This window comes from Oncorhynchus gorbuscha, linkage group LG20, assembly GCF_021184085.1.
Source record: "Oncorhynchus gorbuscha isolate QuinsamMale2020 ecotype Even-year linkage group LG20, OgorEven_v1.0, whole genome shotgun sequence".
NCBI classification, from domain to species: Eukaryota; Metazoa; Chordata; class Actinopteri; order Salmoniformes; family Salmonidae; genus Oncorhynchus; species Oncorhynchus gorbuscha.
The window spans coordinates 29,069,323-29,096,735 of record NC_060192.1 but is presented as its reverse complement, the minus strand read 5'-3'; the positions used below and the strand labels follow the sequence as shown (position 1 = coordinate 29,096,735).

Below are 27,413 nucleotides of genomic sequence, written 5' to 3'. Positions count from 1 at the left end.
CTCCACACTGCCCTTTCACACCTGGACAAAAGGAACACTTATGTGAGAATGCTATTAATTGACTACAGCTCAGCGTTCAATACCATAGTGCCCTCAAAGCTCATCAATAAACTAAGGACCCTGGGACTAAACACCTCCCTCTGCAACTGGATCCTGAACTTCCTGACAACATATACGCCACGCAGATCCTCAACACAGAGGCCCCTCAGGGGTGCGTGCTCAGCCCCCTCCAGTACTCTCTGTTCACTCATGACTGCACGGCCAGGCACGACTCCAACAACATCATTAAATTTGCCGATGACACAACAGTGGTTGGCCTGATCACCGACAACAACGAGACAGCCCATAGGGAGGAGGTCAGAGACCTCCCTCAACGTGATCAAGACAAAGGAGATGATTGTGGACTACAGGAAAAAGAGGACTGAGCATGCACCCATTCTCATCGATGGAGCTGAAGTGGAGCAGGTTGAGAGCTTCAAGTTCCTTGGTGTCCACATCACCAACAAACTATCATGGTCCAAGCACACCAAGACAGTTGTGAAGCGGGCACGACAAAACCTATTCCCCCTCAGGACAATACAAATATTTGGCATGGGTCCTCAGAAGGTTCTACAGCTGCACCATCGAGAGCATCTGTTTGCATCACTGCCTGGTATGGCAACTGCTCGGCCTCCGACCACAAGGCACTACAGTGGGTAGTGCGAATGGCCCAGTACATCACTGGGGCCATTCGAGCTTCCTGCCATCCAGGACCTCTATACCAGGCGGTGTCAGAGGAAGGACCTAAAAATTGTCAGACTTCTGCCACCCTAGTCTTAGACTATTCTCTCTGCTACCGCACAGCAAGCGGTACTGGAGTGCCAATTTCTTCCATCACATTCCCAGTGAGTTAGAAGTTTACATACACTCAACACTCAATTAGTATTTGGGTGCATTGCTTTTAAATTGTTTAACTTGGGTCAAACATTTCGGGTAGCCTTCCACAAGCTCCCCACAATAAGTTTGGTGAATTTTGGCCCACTCCTCCTGACAGTGCTGGTGTAACTGAGTCAGGTTTGTAGGCCTCCTTGCTCACACACACCTTCTCGGTTCTGACCACACATTTTCTATAGGATTGAGGTCAGGGCTTTATCATGGACACTCCAATACCTTGACTTTGTTGACCTTAAGCCATTTTGCAACAACTTTGGAAGTATGCTTGGGGTCATTGTCCATTTGGAAGACCCATTTGCGACCAAGTTTAACTTCCTGACTGATGTCTTGAGATGTTGCTTCAATATATCCACATAATTTTCCTTTCTCATGATGCTATCTATTTTCTGAAATGCACCAGTCACTCCTGCAGCAAAACACCCCCACAACATGATGCTGCAACCCCCGTGCTTCATGGTTGGGATGGTGTTCTTTGGCTTGCAAGCCTCACCCAAACATAACGATGGTCATTATAGCCAAAAGGTTATACTTTTGTTTCATCAGACCAGAGGTCATTTCTCCAAAAAGTACGATTTTTGTCCCCATGTGCAGTTGCAAACCGTAGTCTGGCTTTTTTATGGCGGTTTTGGAGCAGTGGCTTCTTCCTTGCCTTTCAGGTTCTGTTGATATAGGACTCGTTTTAGTGTGGCTATAGATAATTTTGTACCTGTTTCCTCCAGCATCTTCACAAGGTCCTTTGCTGTTGTTCTGGGATTGATTTTCAGTTTTCACACCAAAGTATGTTCATCTCTAGGAGACAGAACGCGTCTCCTTCCTGAGTGGTTTGACGGCTGTTTGTCCCATGGTGTTTATACTTGCCTACTATTGTTTGTACAGATGAACATGGTACCTTCAAGCATTTGGAAATTGCTCCCAAGGATGAATCAGAATCTACAAAAAAAATCTGAGGTCTAGGCTGATTTCTTTTGATTTTCACATGATGTCAAGCAAAGAGGCAGTGAGTTTGAAGGTAGGCCTTGAAATACATCCACAGGTACACCTCAAATTGACTCAAATGATATCAATTAGCCTATCAGAAGCTTCTAAAGCCATGACATAATTTTCTGGAATTTTCCAAGCTGTTTAAAGGCACAGTCAATTTAGTGTATGTAAACTTCTGACCCACTGGAATTGTGATGAAGTGAAATAATCTGTCTGTAAACAATTGTTGGAAACATTACTTGTGTCATGCACACAGTAGATGTCCTAACCGACTTGCCAAAACTATAGTTTGTTAACAATACATTTGTGGAGTGGTTGAAAAACAAGTATTAATGACTCCAACCTAAGTGAATGTAAACTTCCGACTTCAACTGTACATACTACCTCAACCAACCGGTGCACATTGACTCTGTATCAGTACCTACTTGTTACTTTCATCTCGTATTCTTATCCACATTTTTTTGAAACTGCTCGTAAGTAAGATTTTCAATGTAAGGTCTACACATGTAGCACTCGGCGCAAGTGACTATAAAAATTGGATTTGATAATTATCTGTACAAAACAGTTCATACTTGTGGAATATAAAAATACTTACTGTTTTACAGTTTCTTGAAATACTTGGCAAATGCAACTTATTTCTATGTATTTAGTATTCATTATTAGATCGCCATTAACTGCTGCCAAGGCACCATCTTCCTGGGGTCCGGACAACGTAAGGCAGTTATACATGTAATGTTTTTAACAGATATAACAGATTTCACAACACACTGTGTGCCCTCAGGCCCCTACTCCACTACCACATAACTCTTACACATAAAATCCATGTGTACGTATGTGTATAGAGCATATGTTACATGTGTGTGTATGTGTCTATGCTAATGTTTGTGTTGCTTCACAGTCCCCACTGTTCCATGAGGTGTTTTTTTATCTGATTCTACTGCTGCCATCAGTTACCTGATGTGGAATAGAGTTCCGTGTAGTCATGGCTCTATGTAGTACTGTGCACCTCCCATAGTCTGTTCTGGATTTGGAGACTGTTAAGAGACCTCTGGTGACATGGCTTGTGTGGTATGCATGGGTGTGCTAACTGCAGCTCTTTGTTAAATGTTGCAGTCATTTCAGTCACTGTGGTAGCTGACGTGTATAGTGTTGAGTCATCCGCATACATAGACACACTGGCTTTACTCAAAGACAGTGGCATGTCGTTAGTAAAGATTGAAAAAAGTAAGGGGCCTAGACAGCTGCCCTGGGGAATTCTTGATTCTACCTGGATTATGTTGGAGAGTCTTCCATTTAAGAACACCCTCTGTGTTCTGGTAGATGGGTAACTCTTTATCCACAGTATAGCAGGGGGTGTAAAGCCATAACACATGTTTTTCCAGCAGCAGACAGAAGGCAAAAGGCCTCCTGCGGGAACAGGGGCTGGGATTATAAATAAATATATTGGACGAACACGCATCACGACCAGAGAGAGACCACAACACCACATAAAGAGAGACCTAAGACCTAAGACAACAACATAGCATGGCAGCAACACATGATAACACAGCATGATAGCACCACCACATGACAACAACATGGTAGCAACACAACATGGCTGCAGCACAAGATGTTAGCAGCACAAAACATGGTACAAAAATTATTGGGCACAGACGACAGCACAAAGGCAAGATGGTAGAAACAACAAAACATCACGCAAAGCAGCCACAACTGTCAGATATAGTTACCCTTGAGTATGGTAGTCACTCTAATCACCTACTATGAAGCTCTGCCGTGCCCAGATATTTGTGTTCAAAATACACTTTTGTGGTAGAGTTTCTGTTACTGACATCCACCCAAATGGGTTATAAGATTGGTGAAATCCTTTTGCAAGCTGCTTGAACACACAGGCTTAAAATTAAAGCCATGGACTTTAAGTTGGAGGCATTTGTGGAAAACCCTACATGGGAGATGCTAGCTAAAAGTACAAAGGTGAATCTGCATGTCATTTCAAAGCATTATGATATGAAGGTGGCACCTGGCGATCCAACTGCAGTAGTCAGAGGTGATTGGTGCTGCTTTGGTGGAGGAGGAAACCCTTCCGGAGAGGGAGGTTGATGGACGGGGTCCTACGGGGGGTAGAGTACACCCCTATAGACGTGCAACTGAGAGAGGTAGAACTAAAGGCAAAATTTAAGCAACATAAATGAGCTTGAGCACAGGGAAAACATCAGGAACGTGAGCATGCCATCCTCCATTTGTATGACTCTAGATTATCATAATTGTTTTAATCAATTTTAGAATAAGGCTGTAACGTAGCAAAATGTGGAATCAGTCAAGGGGTCTGAATACTTCCTGAATGCACTGTAGATCTGGAAACACTCCAAATCACAGTCAGGCCATCCTGCACCCGTAACAGAGTTTGATCTTGGTCGCAACAGCCGGCTTGTACCGCCTTTCAATGAAAAAGAGGTGGATGTATATTTTACTCTGAGCGAATTGCCACATGCCTAAAATGTCTATGACATAGTTGGTCACTGCTCCTCTGAAGTGTTCTTTTTGAGAAAGTTTCAGAAAGTGTGCAACGCTTTAACTCTTGACCAGAGTTCCGATTATGACAATGTTAAAAGCTGATATCCTTCAGGCCATCCTTCAGCCTATCCTTCAGCCTATCCTTCAGGCCATCCTTCAGGCCATCCTTCAGCCTATCCTTCAGCCTATCCTTCAGGCCATCCTTCAGGCCATCCTTCAGCCTATCCTTCAGCCTATCCTTCAGGCCAATCCTTCAGCCTATCCTTCAGGCCAATCCTTCAGCCTATCCTTCAGCCTATCCTTCAGGCTATCCTTCAGGCTATCCTTCAGCCTATCCTTCAGCCTATCCTTCAGCCTATCCTTCAGGCTATCCTTCAGCCTATCCTTCAGCCTATCCTTCAGGCCATCCTTCAGCCTATCCTTCAGCCTATCCTTCAGGCCATCCTTCAGCCTATCCTTCAGGCTATCCTTCAGGCTATCCTTCAGCCTATCCTTCAGCCTATCCTTCAGCCTATCCTTCAGGCTATCCTTCAGGCTATCCTTCAGCCTATCCTTCAGCCTATCCTTCAGCCTATCCTTCAGCCTATCCTTCAGGCTATCCTTCAGCCTATCCTTCAGCCTATCCTTCAGCCTATCCTTCAGCCTATCCTTCAGCCTATCCTTCAGCCTATCCTTCAGCCTATCCTTCCGCCTATCCTTCAGGCCATCCTTCAGCCTATCCTTCAGCCTATCCTTCAGCCTATCCTTCAGGCCATCCTTCAGCCTATCCTTCAGGCCATCCTTCAGCCTATCCTTCAGCCTATCAGCCTATCCTTCAGCCTATCCTTCAGCCTATCCTTCAGCCTATCCTTCAGCCTATCCTTCAGCCTATCCTTCAGGCTATCCTTCAGCCTATCCTTCAGCCTATCCTTCAGCCTATCCTTCAGCCTATCCTTCAGCCTATCCTTCAGCCTATCCTTCAGCCTATCCTTCAGCCTATCCTTCAGCCTATCCTTCAGCCTATCCTTCAGGCTTATGAGTTGGTCCCAGAGGCATTCAGACAACAGTTCTGTAAAATACAAAAGACAATCACAGAGCATGTTGAATTTGAAGGGAACAAGCATGGCTTTTTGATCGGTGGTGTGGGTCTCAAGAGGTCATGGACCTTGAGGATTTAAAGACACTCATAATTCTCAAGCAGTTAAGAAATTCCCTTCACGAAAGGGTGCAACCTACATTTATTTGCACAAGGATCTCACTCTTGAGAAAGCTGCAGTTCTTGCAGATTAGTTAGTGTTCAAACTACCTTCACATACAACACATCCAGTAGTTATCCTTACGCACAAACCAATCCAGAGAAGTCACCTCCTACTGCGAGGTTTCAGTCCATTTCTACAGCGCCCAAAGATAAAGATCGGCAGAGAACTGGGTTTTCGTATCCGCCAGTTAGTCATTACAACCACGAGAAAGGACACATTGTCTCTGTGTCCTAAGTTGAAGCCAAAAAATGAGAGAGAAAAAGCAGTTTCTTCTTGTGGGAGCACCCCAGCCCATTAAGTCTCTGGTTGGGAGCAATGTATCTCCTAAACAAGATTTTAGATCAGATGAACCCTTTGTTTCAAACGGGTTTGTGTCTCTTGCAGAGTGGCGATGCTGTTAAGCAGCCAGTGAGAATCCTTCATTTTGGAGGGTGTTTTGCCTTTGTCTGACACTTCAGCAAATGGCTACAGTGTGTTAGTACAAGCATGAAGATAAGTTGCATGGAAGTTCCTTTGTATAATATGGAACTCAAGTCTGGTCTTTTTTCTGGTTCCGTTGAAGCCTAGCCTACCGATGAAGGGGTCTCATTCATTTTGGGAAACATTTTGGCCGGAGGGAAGGTCGTGCAAAATCCTGTCGTTTTGTAAGCAACCCAGAGAAGAGGAATTAGGTTATCAGTAAAGTACCCTAGAGTGTACGTGCTTTGTCTAAGAAAGTCACCAGGATCAAGTCTATTGTTGAGGAGGAGGTCAGCAATCTCACCATGGTCGAGCTGTCTAAGATATTTATGGGCCATCCTGATTTTGCTAAACCTGGTTGACCTTTCCTTTGAGAACTCAAAAGATGCGTGAGTTTGTAGTACCGCTGAAGGAAGAGAGGGTGCCTAAAGTGGAAACTTCCATGTCTAGGATGCAGCTGATTGCGAGAACAGTTAAAAGATGTTTCCCTCTCCCCTGTATTTGCTGAGATGCTCCCAGAGGAGGTGTTTTGATGAAGTTTGTGTGGGTTAGTTTGACAGAGATGGCGTTCTCGCGCCACTTCCGGGCAAGGTGACTGGCCCAGTATATCTCAAATTGTCGTTACAGTTACGCTCCAACTAGAGATACTGTTGGCTCACGATAGTCGTATGGCAGAAGAACCAAACCTGTTTTGTTTGGTTTGTTGTCAGTGACTCTTTGTTCATTCCATCTTCTGTTTGAGTTCCATTGTTGCTGGGGAACATAAAAAAACGGAAATAGTCTATTCATTCCACCTTCTGTTTGAGTTCCATTGTTGCTGGGGAACATAAAAAAACCTGAAATAGTCTATTCATTCCACCTTCTGTTTGAGTTCCATTGTTGCTGGGGAACATAAAAAACCGGAAATAGTCTATTCATTCCACCTTCTGTTTGAGTTCCATTGTTGCTGGGGAACATAAATTCCACCTTCTGTTTGAGTTCCATTGTTGCTGGGGAACATAAAAAAACCTGAAATAGTCTATTCATTCCACCTTCTGTTTGAGTTCCATTGTTGCTGGGGAACATAAAAAAACCTGAAATAGTCTATTCATTCCACCTTCTGTTTGAGTTCCATTGTTGCTGGGGAACATAAAAAACCGGAAATAGTCTATTCATTCCACCTTCTGTTTGAGTTCCATTGTTGCTGGGGAACATAAAAAAAACGGAAATAGTCTATTCATTCCATCTTCTGTTTGAGTTCCATTGTTGCTGGGGAACATAAAAAAACCTGAAATAGTCTATTCATTCCACCTTCTGTTTGAGTTCCATTGTTGCTGGGGAACATAAAAAAAACAGAAATAGTCTATTCATTCCTTTTCCAATTTAGTAGACATTTATCCCGAGCAACTTACAGAAGTTTGCATTCATTTGTAATACTTTTTTTGAACTGGTCCCCCGCGGGAATTGAACCCACAACCCTAGCATTGCAAGCACCATGCTCTACCAACTGGGCTACATCATCACAACCCACTTGGTGTCTCAATGAACTCAGTTACTGTGTTGTGCATTGTTTTTCTCCATGGTACACCTAGGTACAAACCTAGATGACCAGCCTATGTACAATACAGCAATGTACATTTACAGTGGCTTGCGAAAGCATTCACCCCCCTTGGCATTTTTCTTATTTAATTTCCTTACAACCTGGAATTAAAATAGATTTTGGGGGTGGTTGTATCATTTGATTTACACAACATGCCTACCACTTTGAATATGCTAAATATTTTTTATTGTGAAACAAACAAGAAATTAACACAAAAAAACAGAACTTGAGCGTGCATTACTATTCAACCCCCCCAAAGTCAATACTTTGTAGAGCCACCTTTTGCAGAATTTACAGCTGCAAGTCTCTTGGGGTATGTCTCTATAAGCTTGGCACATCTAGGCACTGGGATTCTTGCCCATTCTTGAATGCAAAACTGCTCCAGATCCTTCAAGTTGGATGGGTTCCGCCGGTTTACAGCAATCATTATGTCATACCACATATTCTCAATTGGATTGAGGTCTGGGCTTTAACTAGGCCAATCCAAGACATTTAAATGTTTCCCCTTAAAACACTCAAGTGTTGCTTTAGCAGTATGCTTAGGGTCATTGTCCTGCTGGAAGGTGAACCTCCATCCCAGTCTCAAATCTCTGGAAGACTGAAACAGGTTTCCCTCAAGGATTTCCCTGAATTTAGCACCATCCATCATTCCTTCAATTCTGACCAGTTTCCCAGTTCCTGCTGATGGAAAAACATCCCCACCACATGATGCTGCCACCACCATGCTTCACTGTGTGATTTTGTTCTCAGAGTGATGAGAGGCGGTGGGTTTGCACCAGACATAGCATTTTCCTTGATGGCCAAATAGCAACATTTTAGTCTCATCTGACCAGAGTACCTTCTTCCATATGTTTGGGGAGTCTCCCACACGCCACTCTTCCGTAAAGCCCAGCTTTGTGGAGTGTACGGCTTAAAGTAGTCCTATGGACAGATACTCCAATCTCCGCTGTGGAGCTGTTCAGCTCCTTCAGGGTTATCTTTGGTCTCTTTGTTGCCTCTCTGATTAATGCCCTCTTTTCTTGGTCCATGAGTTTTGGTGGGCGGCCTTCTCTTGGCAGGTTTGTTGTGGTACCGTATTCTTTCCATGTTTTAATCATGGATTTAATAGTGCTCCGGGTGCTGTTCAAAGTTTCAGATATTTTTTTATAACCCAACCCTGATCTGTACTTCTCCATATCTTTGTCCCTGACCTGTTTGGAGAGCTCCTTGGTCTTCATGGTGCCACTTGCTTGGTGGTGCCCCTTGCTTAGAGGTGTTGCAGAATCTCGGGCCTTTCAGAACAGGTGTGTGTATATATACTGAGATCATGTGACACTTAAAGTGCACACAAGTGGACTTTATTTAACTAATTATGTGACTTCTGAAAGTAATTGGTTGCACCAGATCTTATTTAGTGTCACGGCCGTCAAAAGATCTGGACCAAAGTGCGGCGTGGTGAGGGTACACATTCCTCTTTTTTTTTTTAAATGACGCCAACAAAACAAACAATACAAAACAACCGTGAAGCTTAAGGGCCACAAACAAAGACAACTTCCCACACAGAAAGGAGGGAAAAGGGCTACCTACGTATGGTTCCCAATCAGAGATAACGATACACAGCTGTCCCTGATTGAGAACCATACCCGGCCAAAACATAGAAACACAAAATCATAGAAAAGAAAACATAGAATGCCCACCCCAAATCACACCCTGACCAAACCAAATGGAGACATAAAAAGGTTCTCCTTTAGGGGCTTCATAGAAAAGGGGTTGAATACATATGCACCCACCACTTTTCCTTTTATTCTTTTTTAGAATTTTTTGAAACAAGGTATTTTTTCATTTCACTTCACCCCTTTGCTATTTTCTGTATGTCCATTACATGAAATCCAAATAAAAATCCATTTAAATTACAGGTTGTAATGCAACAAAATAGGAACAAATGCCAAGGGGGTGAATACTTTTGCAAGGCATTAAGTGGTTTGTGAGGATGGTAAATTAATACTGCTCATGAAGTGTTTGTTTTCCATGTTATTTGTTCAAGAAAACTATTGAATTTGATGTTGGCTTGTCTTTGCCCATAACCTTGCATCTTTTGATGTAAATATTTGAGGACAGGGTTTTGTTCTTTCTGGAATCCATTAGAATGACAATCACAGAGAAAAGGAACAGCGTAACTCTAACAATTCCAGCTATTGAATCCTGCCAGATACTGTTCTTAACCCTTTAGAACCCAATATAATTGTAGAATGCTGCTGTATATAACTGAGGATTTTCAAATATAAAGCTAAATTTCAAACCCCAAATAAATTGCAATAGTAATTTGTTCTTGAGCTAACTTAGTTTTAAAGAGCACAATCTCTTCTTTAATATGACACCACATCCATGTCAACAGGAATAACCCTCATTGTGTCTTCCGTTGTGTGAAGACACTGAGAAAAACTATTAAAACTCAACTAAAAGTATTTAAATTGTAGTAAATTTCACTAAATTACTCACTTAAAATGTACATATTATTATTATTATATTATTATTATTTACATATAAATACAATTATCCAAAATGTGACCGGAAGATAATATTCAGAAAGTATTTCAAGTCCCACACAAGGTAAGCTATTTGACGAACAACGATTCTTACTTCTGTAAAAATGCAAACAAATATTCAGAGACTATTTAAAAATAAATAAATAAATTGTAAGACAAATTCCTATTTCACACTGTCACTTTAGTGTTTGAATTTTGCCTACAACATGTCATGGAACTTCTAGAAGCACGGCCCCATCTTGAAAAGTGGCACAGAACATGTCTGAGCACCCAAAGGAGGTTTCTACACATCTCCCACCCTCTCCCTGCATCCACTCCAGATGCACACCACCCACCCTCTCTTGCACCCTCCAAACTTCACCTGCTTTCAAATGAGTTCAAACTTGGTCCACATGCCCTGGTGCCACACTCTTGGGAAGGGGCATCTGCAGGGTCCCCCACACAATGTACACATTTATGATGACAATGTTGAGCATCCCCCAAAACACACACTTCCACCATTTTCTGCCTGTGCGTCCAACATTGTAATGGCTCCTCAGTTGGTCAAGATGGTCAACCCCGCCCCTTTACTTGGTGTAATCCATTACAAGTTCTGGAAAGAGTATAAGTTCCTACCACTTTTAAAAACAACCTCAAAACCCCTGCCATTGTCACTTTAGGCCCAGGTTGTGTGGTATAATGGTGAATGATGGGACTTAGGGCAGACACAAGCCATGGAAACATAGGCTCCCCTGTCGGGTGGGCTACCCCTCTTCCCTCCCTCTTCCTCCTCTCCCTCTGCTTTCTCTCTCTCTCTCTCTATTCTCCCTCCTCTTTCTCTCTCCCTCCTGTCTCCTCTCTCCACTCCACATCTCTTTCCCTCCAATCATCTCTCACTCCTTTTCCTCTCTGCCTTTTGCTGCTGAGCCCTGATTCTCCACATCACTTCCTTTTCTTTCACTGACCCAGAGTAACAGAGGGCGAGGAGAGGAGCAACACATACGATACAATTGTAGTCAGGAACATTCTCTCTCTCACGGTCTCTCTCACCGTCTCTCCCTCTCACTGTCTCTCTTCCTTCCTCTCTTTCTTTTTCTCAACCATACACATACTCTCTTCCTAATGAGTGGTTTCCATAATAAATTCTGTGATAGTTACACGCCTCCCAATTACACGCATGCACACACTCCCCCTCTCTCTCTCTCTCTCTCTCTCTCTCTCTCTCTCTCTCTCTCTCTCTCTCTCTCTCTCTCCCTCTCCTCCAATAAACTCTTGCTTTCTTGCCTGACAGACTAACTAAAGAGTTTGCCAATGTAAGCTGATTAGTTACGAAGCTGGGACAGATTAATTGCATCAGTAGAAACGGGACAAAACAAGTAACTTGTTAGCTGGCTATGTAAACAAATATCCAACTCATCATATGAGCTACATTGCACGGGCCTCTACTACCCTATAACACGACAGCTAAGCTGTCAAAACAAGAAGAAAACAACACGAGCTCTCGCCAAGTTTGCTGCTAAACACAACTTTTTCTTGCCTAACAGACTGACTAGTTAACTAACTAGCTATAGCAAGCAGCCTGGGCCATTTCCATAGGAATGACATCAGTATAAACAAGACTAAACAACCAACCAGTTAGCTGTATATATACAGCTAAACACTACAACTATTTCCCTGAGACAGAGAACAATCATTCTAATTCCACCGCTGATGTGCCTGCCTGTACCAAGCAAGTAATCAAGACAGGACTCGCTAATCGGTGAGCTATTCCCCAAGTGTTACAGCATCAAACATTGACAACAACAAACATATATCTGTTGTTGACTTATTTCACTCGTGTGTGAATCCGTATCACCAACCAACATAGATAAAGCCTCTTTCACAGTGAAGTGATGTCTTCGGTGCTGTTATTTTTAGTAATGAATTGAAAAAAAAATCTAGTTCATTATACAACTACCTTTCCTGCCGAAGCAGAGATGCTGAAACATTTTTTGCCTGCGCTAAGTACAGTACATCTACAATGCGTTTAGAAAGACCCCTTGACTTTCTCCATTTTGTTACGTTACAGCCTTATTCTAAAATGGACTAAATATTTTTTTCCCTCATCAATCTACACACAATACCACATGATGATGAAGTAAAAACAGGTTTTTCTTAACTTTAAAACCACATTTACATAAGTATTCAGACCCTTTACTCAGTACTTTGAGGCATCTTTGGAAGCAATTACAGCGTTGGGTCGTCTGGGATATGACGCTACAAGCTTGGCACACCTGTATTTGGGGAGTTTCTCCCATTTCTTCTGTGCAGATCCTCTCCAGCTCTGTCAGGTTGGATGGGGAGCGTCGCTGCACAGCTATTTTCAGGTCTCCACAGATGTTGGATCTGGTTAAAACATCTTCGGGATCGTTATCAGTCCACGGGACTGTTGAGCTAACGAAGACCAATGCGATTAGCATGCGGTTGTAAGTAACAAGAACATTTCCCAGGACATAGACATATCTGATATGGGCAGAAAGCTTAAATTCTTGTTAATCTCCCTGCACTGTACAACTTACAGTAGCTATTTTTGTGAAATAATACCATGCTATTGTTTGAGGAGAGTGCACAATTTTAAACATGAGTTATTAATAAACAAAATAGGCACATTTGGGCAGTCTTGATACAACATTTTGGATAGAAATGCAATGGTTAATTGGAACCGTCTAAAACTTTGCACATACACTACTTTGTACATCTAAATTGCACCTGGGCTGGAATAATACAATATGGCATTTCTATTGCATTTCAAAGATGATGGTGCAAAAAAATATACAAAAGAACGTTGTTGTTTTTTCTTGTTTTGTATTATCTTTTAGCAGATCTATTGTGTTATATTCTCCTACATTCCTTTCACATTTCCACAAACGTCAGTGTTTCCTGTCAAATGGTACCAAGAATATGCATATCCTTGCTTCAGGGCCTGAGCTACAGGCATTTCAATTTGGGTATGTCATTTTAGAGTGGCTGGGCCACTCAAGGAAATTCAGAGACTTGTCCAGATGCCACTCCTGCATTGTGTTGGCTGTGTGCTTAGGTTCATTGTCCTGTTCGAAGGTGAACCTTCACCCCAGTCTGAGGTCCTGAGCGCTCTGGAGCAGGTTTTCATCAAGGATATCTCTGTACTTTGCTCCAATCATCTTTCTATCGATTCTGACTAGTCTCACAGTCCCTGCCCCTGAGAATCATCCCCACAGCATGATGCTGCCACCACCATGCTTCACCGTAGTGATGGTGCCAGGATTCCTCCAGACATGACGCTTGGCATTCAGGCCAAAGAGTTCAATCTTGGTTTCAACAGACCAGAGAATCTTGTTTCTCAAGGTCTGAGAGTCCTTTAGGTGCCTTTCGGCAAACTCCAAGCGGGCTGTCATGTGCCTTTACTGAGGAGTGGCTTTCGTCTGGCCATTGGTGGAGTGCTGGAGACATGGTTGTCCTTCTGGAAGGTTCTCCCATTGCCACCGAAGAACTCTAGAGCTCTAACAGAGAGATCATTGGGTTCTTTGTCACCTCCCTGACCAAAGCCCTTCTCCCCTGAATGCTCAGTTTGGTCAGGTGGCCAGCTCTAGGAAGAGTCTTGGTGGTTCTACACTTCTTACATTTAAGAATGATGGAGGCCACTGTGTTCTTGGGGACCTTCAATGCTTCCCTTCAGTGTACCCTTCCCCAGATCTGTGACTCGACACAATCATGTCTTCGGAGCGCTACGGACAATTCCTTCGACCTCTTGGCTTGGTTTTTGCTCTGACATTTACTGTCAACTGTGGGACCTTATATAGACAGGTGTGCCTGACCAAGTCATGTCCAATCATTTGAATTTACCACAGGTGGACTCCAATTAAGTTGTAGAAACAACTCAATGATCAATGGAAACAAGATGCACCTGAGCTCAATTTCAAGTCTCATAGCAAAGGGTCTGAATACTTTTAAGTAGTTATTACTTTTAAATACTTATGAATACTTTTAAATACTTGTTAATTATTTTCAATATATTTGCAAAAATGTCTAATCCTGTTTTCACTTTTCTTAATTTTTACAATGTTCTATATTGTAGATTAATAGTGAAGACATAACCTATGAAATAACACACATGGAATCAAATAGTAACCACAAAAGTGTTAAAAAAATAAAAATATATTTGATATTCTTCAAAGTAGCCACCATTTGCCTTGATGACAGCTTTGCGCATTCTCTCAAACCAGCTTCATGAGATAGTCACAGTCTTCCACAGAGTTCCCACATATGCTGAGCACTTGTTGGCTGCTTTTCCTTCACTCTGCGGTCCGACTCATCCCAAACCATCTCAATTGGCTTGAAGTCAAGTGATTGTGGAGGCCAGGTCATCTGATGCAGCAATCCATCACTCTCCGTCTTGGTAAAATAGTCCTTACACAGCCTGGAGGTGTGTTGGGTCATTGTCCCACTGAAAAACAAATGATAGTCCCACTAAGAGCAGACCAGATGTAATGGCGTATTACTGCAGAATGCTGTAGTAGCCATGCTGGTTAAGTGTGCCTTGAATTCTAAATAAATCACTGACCGAGTCACCAGCAAAGCACCATCACACCTCCTCCTCCATGCTTCACGGTGGGAACCACACATGCAGAGATCATCCGTTCACCTACTCTGCGTCTCACAAAGACACGGTGGTTGGATCCAAAAATCTCAAATTTTGACTCATCAGACCAAAGGACAGATTTCCACTGGTCTAATGTCCATTTCTCGTGTTTTTTGGCCCAAGCAAGTCTCTTCTTATAATTGGTGTCCTTTAGTAGTGGTTTCTTTGCAGCAATTCGATCATGAAGGCCTGATTCACACAATCTCCTCTGAACAGTTGCATTTATTCAGTTATCCTCTGCAGCAGAGGTAACTCTGGGTCTTCCTTTCCTGTGGTGGTCCTCATGAGAGCCAGTTTCATCACAGCGCTTGATGGTTTTTGAGACTGCACTTGAAGAAACGTTCAAAGTTCTTGAAATGTTCCTCATTGACTGACCTCCATGTCTTAAAGTAATGATGGACTGTCCTTTCTCTTTGCTTATTTGAGCTGTTCTGTCCATAGTATGGACTTGGTCTCTTACCAAATAGGGCTGTCTTCTGTATACCATCCCTACCTTGGCACAACACAACTGATTAGCTCAAACACATTTAGAAGGAAAGAAATTCCACAAATTAACTTTAACAAGGCACACCTGTTAATTGAAATGCATTCCAGGTGACTGGAATAGTTATGATGTCTTCACTACATTGTAGAATAATAGTGACAATGTCAAAACTATGAAATAACACATATGGAATCATGTAGTAACCAAAAAAGTACATATTCAACTGTTCTCCAATGAGAGCTGGGCAAACAGAGAGAGACAGCTATGGTTTAGTCTCTGTGTACATGCTGTGTTTATTTGGGGTTGTACTTACTCTGACTGTGATACGTGGTTGTCCCACCTGTAAGTCAGTCTTAATAAGAGCGTCTGCTAAATGACTCAAATGTAAAATGCTGTACATGTAGGTGCCCATATTTTATGGATGGGATTTTACGATATGTGTTTCCACAGGTTTTATTTGTGGGTTTAATATGTGTTGATGTATAAGATATGAGTGTGTTAATGAGTATATTGACCTAGAGTCATGCCCGTCAATGGTGGGGGGGTTGGGGTAGTGAGTATTGTTTATACGTGTGCATGCTAGTGTATCAGTCTCCTGCAGCTGCTGGCTCGTGGAGTGTGGCTTTTTGTGCTCTTCTCCCTCGGCTTTCCTCTCCTCACCTTCAGAGGGAAGGACACACATTCCAGTGCTACTTCCCGATTCTGGCCCTGGGCGACTGGGCCTGGGTGACGTTCGGCCGGAGCTGATAAGTTATGGGGCCCCCAGCCTCCACACAGCGCCATGCCGTACACCCCCCTCCTTCCCCCCACCATCCCCCTCCTCCTCCTGACCCCCCCGCGGCTGGGCTCATTGCACTGACGAGCCACTCCGGAATTCTACCCTGTGCCCCACTTCTGCCCCGTCCCTCCCTGCCAGAAAGGAGGAGGTATTTAAAGAGATAGGCCTGCTTATATTTTGGTGCTGATGGGTGACAATGCAGCCCCCCTTCTACTCCTACTCTTTGTATTGGTTGGGGTGTGAAGAGTGGCAGCGACCTGTCTCAGTCACCGTTGTATTGACCAGTGACACAGTCACCGTTGTATTGACCAGTGACACAGTCACCGTTGTATTGACCAGTGACACAGTCACCGTTGTATTGACCAGTGACACAGTCACCGTTGTATTGACCAGTGACACAGTCACGTTGTATTGACCAGTGACACAGTGTATTGACCAGTGACACAGTCACCGTTGTATTGACCAGTGACACAGTCACCGTTGTATTGACCAGTGACACAGTCACAGTCGTTGTATTGACCAGTGACACAGTCACCGTTGTATTGACCAGTGACACAGTCACTGTTGTATTGACCAGTGACACAGTCACGTTGTATTGACCAGTGACACAGTCACCGTTGTATTGACCAGTGACACAGTCAGTCAGTGACACAGTCACCGTTGTATTGACCAGTGACACAGTCACCGTTGTATTGACCAGTGACACAGTCACCGTTGTATTGACCAGTGACACAGTCACCGTTGTATTGACCAGTGACACAGTCACCGTTGTATTGACCAGTGACACAGTCACCGTTGTATTGACCAGTGACACAGTCACCGTTGTATTGACCAGTGACACAGTCACCGTTGTATTGACCAGTGACACAGTCACCGTTGTATTGACCAGTGGCTTGAGAGCAGAAGGAAAGTCATGCAACTGTGATCAGGTGTTGCCAAGGTTTTGTACAAATGGCTGCACAGTTAGTTAACCCGCGGAGAGGACTGCTTTCTTCCACTCCGTTTGCATTGACAGAGCTGAGAGTTCATCGGTTTGATGTTTGGCTTTGGGTTTCAGGCAGAATATTCGGCCTGGGTTGGGGCAGTTTTTGGTTTGTTAAGACAGGTTAGTCTGGTGTGTAATTTCTACCTCCAGAGAGGTATCAGGTTAACCTTCCTCACATGGATATATACACAGAGGGATGAAAATATAAATGAAAAAATAAAACATTTCAACACATTGAACACTGGCACTCTCAAACACGTGCAAGCGCGCACACACACACGCACGCAAACACACACACACACACACACACACACACACACACACACGCACACACACACGCACGCACGCACACACACACACACACACACACACACACACACACACACACACACACACACACACACACACACACACACACACACACACACACACACACGCGCATGCATATACTGTACATGTACTCCTTGCATTAAGCTTTCCACTCAGAACCAGTACCAAAACCCCAAGCGCCAAAAAGCCTCTGACCATGAATGTGTGTGTTACCCTGTGCCTGTGTGTGTATGCGAGCGTGTTTGTGTGTGCGTGCGTGTATGTGTGTCCGCCTCAATTGCTGGAGCCTATCCAGGGTTTCCGTGGCGACCACACAACACAGCGAGACAATCAGAGGCAGGCCCACGCAGCGCGGCGAGAGGACATTAACACAGGAACCGCGGGTCAGGGGGCTCAGGGAGAGGGGGGGAGAGATGGAGAGGAAGGGAGGGCGACAGAGGAAGGCTGAGGGAGGGGGAGAGATGGAGAGGAAGGGAGGGCGGCAGAGGAAGGCTGAGGGAGGGGGAGAAACGGGGAGGGGGAGAGATGGAGAGGAAGGGAGGGCGGCAGAGGAAGGCTGAGGGAGGGGGAGAAACGGGGAGGGGGAGAGATGGAGAGGAAGGGAGGGCGGCAGAGGAAGGCTGAGGGGGGGGGGAGAAACGGGGGGGGGGGGGAGAGATGGAGAGGAAGGAGGGCGGCAGAGGAAGGCTGAGGGAGGGGGAGAAACGGGGAGGGGGGGAGAGATGGAGAGGAAGGGGAGGGCGGCAGAGGAAGGCTGAGGGAGGGGGAGAAACGGGGAGGGGGGAGAGATGGAGAGGAAGGGAGGGCGGCAGAGGAAGGCTGAGGGAGGGGGAGAAACGGGGAGGGGGGGAGAGATGGGAGGAAGGGAGGGCGGCTGAGGAAGGCTGAGGGAGGGGGGAGAACGGGGGGAGGGGGAGACTGAGAGGAAGGGAGGGCGGCAGAGGAAGGCTGAGGGAGGGGGGGGAGAAACGGGGACGGAGAGGGAGGAAGGGGGGGCAGAGAAGGCTGAGGGAGGGGGAGAAACGGGGGAGGGGGAGAGATGGAGAGGAAGGGCAGCAGAGGAAGGCTGAGGGAGGGGGAGAGACAGGGAGGGGGAGAGATGGAGAGGAAGGGAGGGCAGCAGAGGAAGGCTGAGGGAGGGGGAGAGACAGGGAGGGGGAGAGACAGGGAGGGGGAGAGACGGAGAGGAAGGGAGGGCAGCTGAGGGGGGGGGGGGCGACGGAGAGGAAGGGGAGGGCGGCAGAGGAATGCTGAGGGAGGGGGAGACAGGGACAGGGAGAGGGGGGCGGCAGAGGAAGGCTGAGGGAGGGGGAGGAAGGGAGGGCGGCAGAGGAAGGCTGAGGGAGGGGGAGAGACAGGGAGGGGGAGAGGAAGGGAGGGCAGCAGAGGAAGGCTGAGGGAGGGGCAGAGGAAGGCTGAGGGAGGGGGAGAGACAGGGGGGGGAGGGGGAGGGGGAGAGACGGAGAGGAAGGAAGGGCAGCAGAGGAAGGCTGAGGGAGGGGAGAGACAGGGAGGGGGAGGAAGGCTGAGGGAGGGGGAGAGACGGAGAGGAAGGGAGGGCAGCTGAGGGAGGGGGGAGCGACGGAGAGGAAGGGAGGGCAGCAGAGGAAGGCTGAGGGAGGGGGGAGTGAGAGATGGCAAGCGAAGGAAAGTAGAAAAAACAACAAATGAAAAGGAAAACCTTTAAAGCTCGTTTAGGCCTCTCTCTTTCATGCCACACCGCTATCAAGTGTTCACTTCAAATCTTCTTTGGCCATAGAACTGAATGGCTGGGCTGCATACAGAACTTCTACACGTGTGTCTGACTTTTATGAGGTGGGGTTAGTCAGAGATGGGCGCATGCGTGACTGAGTCTGTGTGTGTGTGTGGTTATGCGTGTGTTGGAGAGAATGTGGTGTGAGCGACCATGTGTCTGACCAATCTATATGTGTTGTAAAATGAATGTGTGTGTATGCGTGAGTGTGTATGTGTGAGTGTATATGTGTGAGTGTGTATGTGTGTATGTGAGTGTGTATATGTGTGAGTGTGTGAGTGTGTGTGTGTGTATATGTGTGAGTGTGTATGTGTGTACACATCTGTGTTCCCCGGGGACGGCTCTAAAAATACTCTGCTCCTCAAGCCTTGTGGTGTCTGTCTGCTCTCCATCGTTGTCCCTGCAGCCCTCCTCCTCTCCTCTGCTCCTCAAGCCTTGTGGTGTCTGTCTGCTCTCCATCGTTGTCCCTGCAGCCCTCCTCCTCTCCTCTGCTCCTCAAGCCTTGTGGTGTCTGTCTGCTCTCCATCGTTGTCCCTGCAGCCCTCCTCCTCTCCTCTGCTCCTCAAGCCTTGTGGTGTCTGTCTGCTCTCCATCATTGTCCCTGCAGCCCTCCTCCTCTCCTCTGCTCCTCAAGCCTTGTGGTGTCTGTCTGCTCTCCATCGTTGTCCCTGCAGCCCTCCTCCTCTCCTCTGCTCCTCAAGCCTTGTGGTGTCTGTCTGCTCTCCATCGTTGTCCCTGCAGCCCTCCTCCTCTCCTCTGCTCCTCAGCTCCCATCCCGCCATCCCTCAATTACACCCCCTCACAAACACTGTGGCCTCTCTCTCACAAACGCACACACTACACCCAGCTGCGTCCCTGCTCCACTTCCTCTGAGGATGGCCTCCAGTCTGGCAGACCACAGCCCAGAAAGAACGAATTGGAGAGAAAGGGAGAGTAGGAAAAGAGGGAGGAAGAGGGGTAGAGAGAACGGGAGAAAGGGAAAGCACAGAAATAGGTGGAGATGGAATCAGGGACAATATCCCATGAATAATAGGTGAGGAGATGGAATCAGGGAGAATATCCCATGAATAATAGGTGAGGAGATGGAATCAGGGACAATGTTCTGTGAATAATAGGTGAGGAGATGGAATCAGGGAGAATATCCCATGAATAATAGGTGAGGAGATGGAATCAGGGACAATGTTCTGTGAATAATAGGTGAGGAGATGGAATCAGGGACAATATCCCATGAATAATAGGTGAGGAGATGGAATCAGGGAGAATATCCCATGAATAATAGGTGAGGAGATGGAATCAGGGACAATGTTCTGTGAATAATAGGTGAGGAGATGGAATCAGGGACAATATCCCATGAATAATAGGTGAGGAGATGGAATCAGGGAGAATATCCCATGAATAATAGGTGAGGAGATGGAATCAGGGAGAATATCCCATGAATAATAGGTGAGGAGATGGAATCAGGGACAATGTTCTGTGAATAATAGGTGAGGAGATGGAATCAGGGAGAATATCCCATGAATAATAGGTGAGGAGAGAGAATCAGGGAGAATATCCCATGAATAATAGGTGAGGAGATGGAATCAGGGAGAATATCCCATGAATAATAGGTGAGGAGAGAGAATCAGGGAGAATATCCCATGAATAATAGGTGAGGAGATGGAATCAGGGAGAATATCCCATGAATAATAGGTGAGGAGATGGAATCAGGGAGAATATCCCATGAATAATAGGTGAGGAGATGGAATCAGGGAGAATATCCCATGAATAATAGGTGAGGAGATGGAATCAGGGAGAATATCCCATGAATAATAGGTGAGGAGATGGAATCAGGGAGAATATCCCATGAATAATAGGTGAGGAGAGAGAATCAGGGAGAATATCCCATGAATAATAGGTGAGGAGATGGAATCAGGGAGAATATCCCATGAATAATAGGTGAGGAGAGAGAATCAGGGACAATGTTCTGTGAATAATAGGTGAGGAGATGGAATCAGGGAGAATATCCCATGAATAATAGGTGAGGAGATGGAATCAGGGAGAATATCCCATGAATAATAGGTGAGGAGAGAGAATCAGGGACAATGTTCTGTGAATAATAGGTGAGGAGATGGAATCAGGGAGAATATCCCATGAATAATAGGTGAGGAGATGGAATCAGGGACAATATCCCATGAATAATAGGTGAGGAGATGGAATCAGGGAGAATATCCCATGAATAATAGGTGAGGAGATGGAATCAGGGAGAATATCCCATGAATAATAGGTGAGGAGATGGAATCAGGGACAATATCCCATGAATAATAGGTGAGGAGATGGAATCAGGGAGAATATCCCATGAATAATAGGTGAGGAGAGAGAATCAGGGAGAATATCCCATGAATAATAGGTGACGAGATGGAATCAGGGAGAATATCCCATGAATAATAGGTGAGGAGAGAGAATCAGGGACAATGTTCTGTGAATAATAGGTGAGGAGATGGAATCAGGGACAATATCCCATGAATAATAGGTGAGGAGAGAGAATCAGGGACAATGTTCTGTGAATAATAGGTGAGGAGATGGAATCAGGGACAATATCCCATGAATAATAGGTGAGGAGATGGAATCAGGGAGAATATCCCATGAATAATAGGTGAGGAGAGAGAATCAGGGACAATGTTCTGTGAATAATAGGTGAGGAGATGGAATCAGGGAGAATATCCCATGAATAATAGGTGAGGAGATGGAATCAGGGAGAATATCCCATGAATAATAGGTGAGGAGAGAGAATCAGGGAGAATATCCCATGAATAATAGGTGACGAGATGGAATCAGGGAGAATATCCCATGAATAATAGGTGAGGAGATGGAATCAGGGAGAATATCCCATGAATAATAGGTGAGGAGAGAGAATCAGGGACAATGTTCTGTGAATAATAGGTGAGGAGATGGAATCAGGGAGAATATTCTGTGAAAAATAAGTGAGGAGATGGAATCAGGGAGAATATTCTGTGAAAAATAGGTGAGGAGATGGAATCAGGGAGAATTTCCATGAATAATCAGACTTCTATCATTAGCATTCCCAGTTACAGGGAGGCTATGCAACTGACCAAGACATAGTAACTAACACACCAAGACATAGTAACTAACACACCAAGACATAGTAACCAAGACATAGTAACTAACACACCAAGACATAGTAACCAAGACATAGTAACTAACAAACCAAGACATAGTAACCAAGACATAGTAACTAACACACCAAGACATAGTAACTAACACACCAAGACATAGTAACTAACACACCAAGACATAGTAACTAACACACCAAGACATAGTAACCAAGACATAGTAACTAACACACCAAGACATAGTAACCAACACACCCAGACATAGTAACCAACACACCAAGACATAGTAACCAAGACATAGTAACTAACACACCAAGACATAGTAACCAAGACATAGTAACTAACACACCAAGACATAGTAACTAACACACCCAGACATAGTAACCAACACACCAAGACATAGTAACCAAGACATAGTAACTAACACACCCAGACATAGTAACCAACACACCAAGACATAGTAACCAAGACATAGTAACTAACACACCCAGACATAGTAACTAACACACCAAGACGTAGTAACTAACACACCAAGACATAGTAACTAACACACCAAGACATAGTAACTAACACACCAAGACATAGTAACTAACACACCAAGACATAGTAACCAAGACATAGTAACTAACACACCCAGACATAGTAACTAACACACCAAGACGTAGTAACTAACACACCAAGACATAGTAACCAAGACATAGTAACCAAGACATAGTAACTAACACACCCAGACATAGTAACTAACACACCAAGACGTAGTAACTAACACACCAAGACATAGTAACTAACACACCAAGACATAGTAACTAACACACCAAGACATAGTAACCAAGACATAGTAACTAACACACCAAGACATAGTAACTAACACACCAAGACATAGTAACCAAGACATAGTAACTAACACACCAAGACATAGTAACTAACACACCAAGACATAGTAACTAACACACCAAGACATAGTAACCAAGACATAGTAACTAACACACCAAGACATAGTAACTAACACACCAAGACATAGTAACCAAGACATAGTAACTAACACACCAAGACATAGTAACCAAGACATAGTAACCAAGACATAGTAACTAACACACCAAGACATAGTAACCAAGACATAGTAACTAACACACCAAGACATAGTAACCAAGACATAGTAGCTAACACACCCAGACATAGTAACTAACACACCAAGACATAGTAACCAAGACATAGTAACTAACACACCCAGACATAGTAACCAAGACATAGTAACTAACACACCCAGACATAGTAACTAACACACCAAGACATAGTAACCAAGACATAGTAACTAACACACCCAGACATAGTAACTAACACACCAAGACATAGTAACTAACACACCCAGACGTAGTAACTAACACACCCAGACGTAGTAACTAACACACCAAGACATAGTAACCAACACACCAAGACGTAGTAACTAACACACCAAGACATAGTAACCAACACACCAAGACGTAGTAACTAACACACCAAGATGTAGTAACTAACACACCAAGACGTAGTAACCAACACACCAAGACGTAGTAACTAACACACCAAGACGTAGTAACTAACACACCAAGACGTAGTAACTAACACACCAAGACGTAGTAACTAACACACCAAGACGTAGTAACTAACACACCAAGACGTAGTAACTAACACACCAAGACGTAGTAACTAACACACCAAGATATAGTAACTAACACACCAAGACATAGTAACCTACACACCAAGATATAGTAACCTACACACCAAGATATAGTAACTAACACACCAAGACATAGTAACTAAGACACCAAGATATAGTAACCTACACACCAAGATATAGTAACCAACACACCAAGACGTAGTAACCAACACACCAAGACGTAGTAACCAACACACCAAGATATAGTAACCAACACACCAAGATATAGTAACCAACACACCAAGACGTAGTAACCAACACACCAAGATATAGTAACCAACACACCAAGATGTAGTAACCAACACACCAAGATATAGTAACCAACACACCAAGATATAGTAACCTACACACCAAGACGTAGTAACCAACACACCAAGATATAGTAACCAACACACCAAGATATAGTAACCTACACACCAAGACGTAGTAACCATAGTCCGCTTCAGCTCTATTAGTTGATGCAAGACACCTCTAACCGTTCATCTGTTTCTCTCTCTTTTTCTGTTTTTCTCTTTCCCTCTCTGTCTCCCCCTGTCTCCCCCTGTCTCCCCCTGTCTCCCCCCTGTCTCCCCCCTGTCTCCCCGTCTGTCTGTCTCCCCGTGTGTCTCCCCGTCTGTCTGTCTCCCCGTCTGTCTGTCTCCCCGTCTGTCTGTCTCCCCGTCTCCCCGTCTCCCCGTCTCCCCGTCTCCCCGTCTCCCCGTCTCTGTCTGTCTGTCTGTCTGTCTGTCTGTCTGTCTGTCTGTCTGTCTGTCTGTCTGTCTGTCTGTCTGTCTGTCTGTCTGTCTGTCTGTCTGTCTGTCTGTCTGTCTGTCTGTCTGTCTGTCTGTCTGTCTGTCTGTCTGTCTGTCTGTCTGTCTGTCTGTCTGTCTGTCTGTCTGTCTGTCTGTCTGTCTGTCTGTCTGTCTGTCTGTCTGTCTGTCTCCTTCTGTCTCCTTCTGTCTGTCTTTCTGTCTGTCCTTCTGTCTGTCCTTCTGTCTGTCCTTCTGTCTGTCTGTCCTGTCCTTCTGTCTGTCCTTCTGTCTGTCTGTCCTTCTGTCTGTCTGTCCTTCTGTCTGTCTGTCTCTTTCTTTCTGTCAATCTCTCTCTCTTTCTTTATTTTTAATTTTTTCTTCCTCTCTCTTTCTGTCTCTGTCTACCTCTCCCAGATATCCGTGTGATGGCAGCCTCTCGCAGGACCATGTCTGAGGATGTGGTGTCTGATGGGGGCGGGGACACCTGTACAGGGCGTGGCCGGGTGGCTCAGCTCATGAAGACCTTCAGTGTGACATGCCCCACCCCCTCCACACAGACCCCTCTCCCCCACGGCAACAAGCCCTCCATCCCCACCAAACCCAGCCACCTGCGTCTCGTTGCCAGCCCCTCACTCAGGTAATCCACAGGACAGGACCAGATAACCAGGCCCACCGCCTGTCCCCCATTCCATCCCCACCCAGGCCCCACTGGACATTGCTGGACATCCAGCCTGGGGCCTCAGCCACTGGGGACAGGCATGGAGGCCACATGAGTCTCTCAGGAACACAACCAAACGTTTGACTCGATTGCTATTACTCCAAAAGCAATGCAATGGTATAGAGATTTTAACATGTTTACTTTTGTTTACTTTTTAAAAATGTTTACCATGTTTTATTTTAAATTGTACAGTACTGTAAATTCTCTCTGTGGGAAAGGCGAACCAATAGCTTTGATCGTAAACAGCATCTTCCTTTGTAACCTGCTTTTGCCTTTTTATATTCACAAAGGTATTGGGTGCTTCCACTAATTAGAGGCCTTTTGAGTAGTGTAACTGAGTTTTATTTCATTTTAACATTCCGTCAATGTTCAACTTAATAAAAAACATGTTTTCCCGTCTCAAGAGGTAAAAGAAAATGACTATAGTAAGGCCTATTAAGTGCTGAATAAAGTAACAGGATTGACGACTTCATCTTAAATCAGCCATAACTCCCCTCGTGACAGAGGGAATGGAAGCTTTTTGTGTGCAACAGGGACGGGCAATTGAATGCAAGCTTCACAATTTTAGATTTTTGTTACTGTCCAATGCAGCTGTTTTTAATCTCAATATCAAATCATTTCTGGGTAACAGTGAAGTACCTTAATGTGATAGTTTTCAGTTGAAATGGTCAACAAGAAAACAAAAATAGCTTCTTAGCAAAGAACAATTTCTCAAGCAAGAATTTTGCTGCAGGACTGTCTGGGAGTGGTCTGAGTAGGCTGGGGAGAATGTAAACCTAGCTGCAGAGAGGTTTGGAACTCTCTTTCTTATTGGTCTATTAACACATTTACCGGTGATGTCACCAGGCAGGCCAGAACGTCATTCCACCAAAACAGGCCGACATTTCAGGTCTTTTTTTTTCTTCAAACATTTCTTACACTAAAATGGCATTATCATCTTGTTCACACTTTCACAGTATTATTCCAACCTCAAAGTGTGGAAATATAAATAGCATCACGTTTTGGACTAAATATGTATAGCCTGTCTGTCTATAGGTAACAGGGTTGATGCTCGACCTGCTCAGTTCTCCACCACAAAACACCAGAAAATGGACAATGACTATTAGATGTTCAATGTTTCTTCAAAAAATAGTTTTTTTAAATGAATAGTTTTAGCATATTAAAATGCGATTTCTGTTCATGTAACAGACTTGACCTTAAAATGGACAGGTTTTCTTTACCTTTTTAAAATGAATAACTAATCACATGAAATAAATAATCATCTTCAGAAATGACTTTATCAAAGCAACAAAATAACTAGGGCTTCATAAGGAAGGTGAAAATGTGGATACATCTTGGTTAAGTGGGTTAAAGTCTAGAAGTTACAATCAATCAAAGCAAGCAATGCCGGCGTAGAAGCACAGTGGCTAGAGGGTGCACAGGGAGACGTCAGAATGCAGAATGCAGAGAGCAATTTAGCAATTCTTTATTCACATTGGATTTATTGAATTGTCCATGTGGTCTATATTAAAAGGCACTTCATTTAATATAACCGGCTTTTAAAGTGAATTATTTGTGCACAATTCCTTAAAATATCCCTTATTTCATGGAACAACCCTATCATTGACCATATCATACCATGTATTCACCTGTTGATATTGTTTCTGAAATATTATCATGTACAAATCCTACTTCATTGATACACTTATCATACAATACATTCACAAAGCCTGTACAATGCTATCAAGGTCATAACCTGTACTTGTGATCTCCAAAAGGTATGACAAATGTAAACTTGAATGACATAGTACATGCAGTAATATGTGTTTCGTCATTATGAGGTGTTGGCTACTATATAGAGAGAAACTGTGCTGATGTTGACAGGGCCAAATAGTTCATACAGAGCTGTCATGACCAAGGAGATGGGTGGATTACAGTATGGACAGACCGGTAGAACAGGATCAGTGAGGTGGTTCCTCCCTGATCC

General features: G+C 44.4%; 1 protein-coding gene across 2 annotated transcripts in view; it reads left to right on the top strand.

Moving 5' to 3' along the window:
• zgc:100829 (uncharacterized protein LOC445149 homolog) overlaps window positions 1–25,846 on the top strand; it is a 47,132-nt gene extending 21,286 nt beyond the window's left edge. For both annotated transcript variants that reach the window (XM_046316942.1, XM_046316943.1), the window contains one exon: window positions 25,144–25,846. In XM_046316942.1, coding sequence (XP_046172898.1) covers window positions 25,144–25,370 — 227 coding nt within the window. In that variant the 3' untranslated portion in view covers window positions 25,371–25,846. The remainder of the gene's footprint in view (window positions 1–25,143) is intronic.
• Window positions 25,847–27,413: the final 1,567 nt, after the last annotated feature.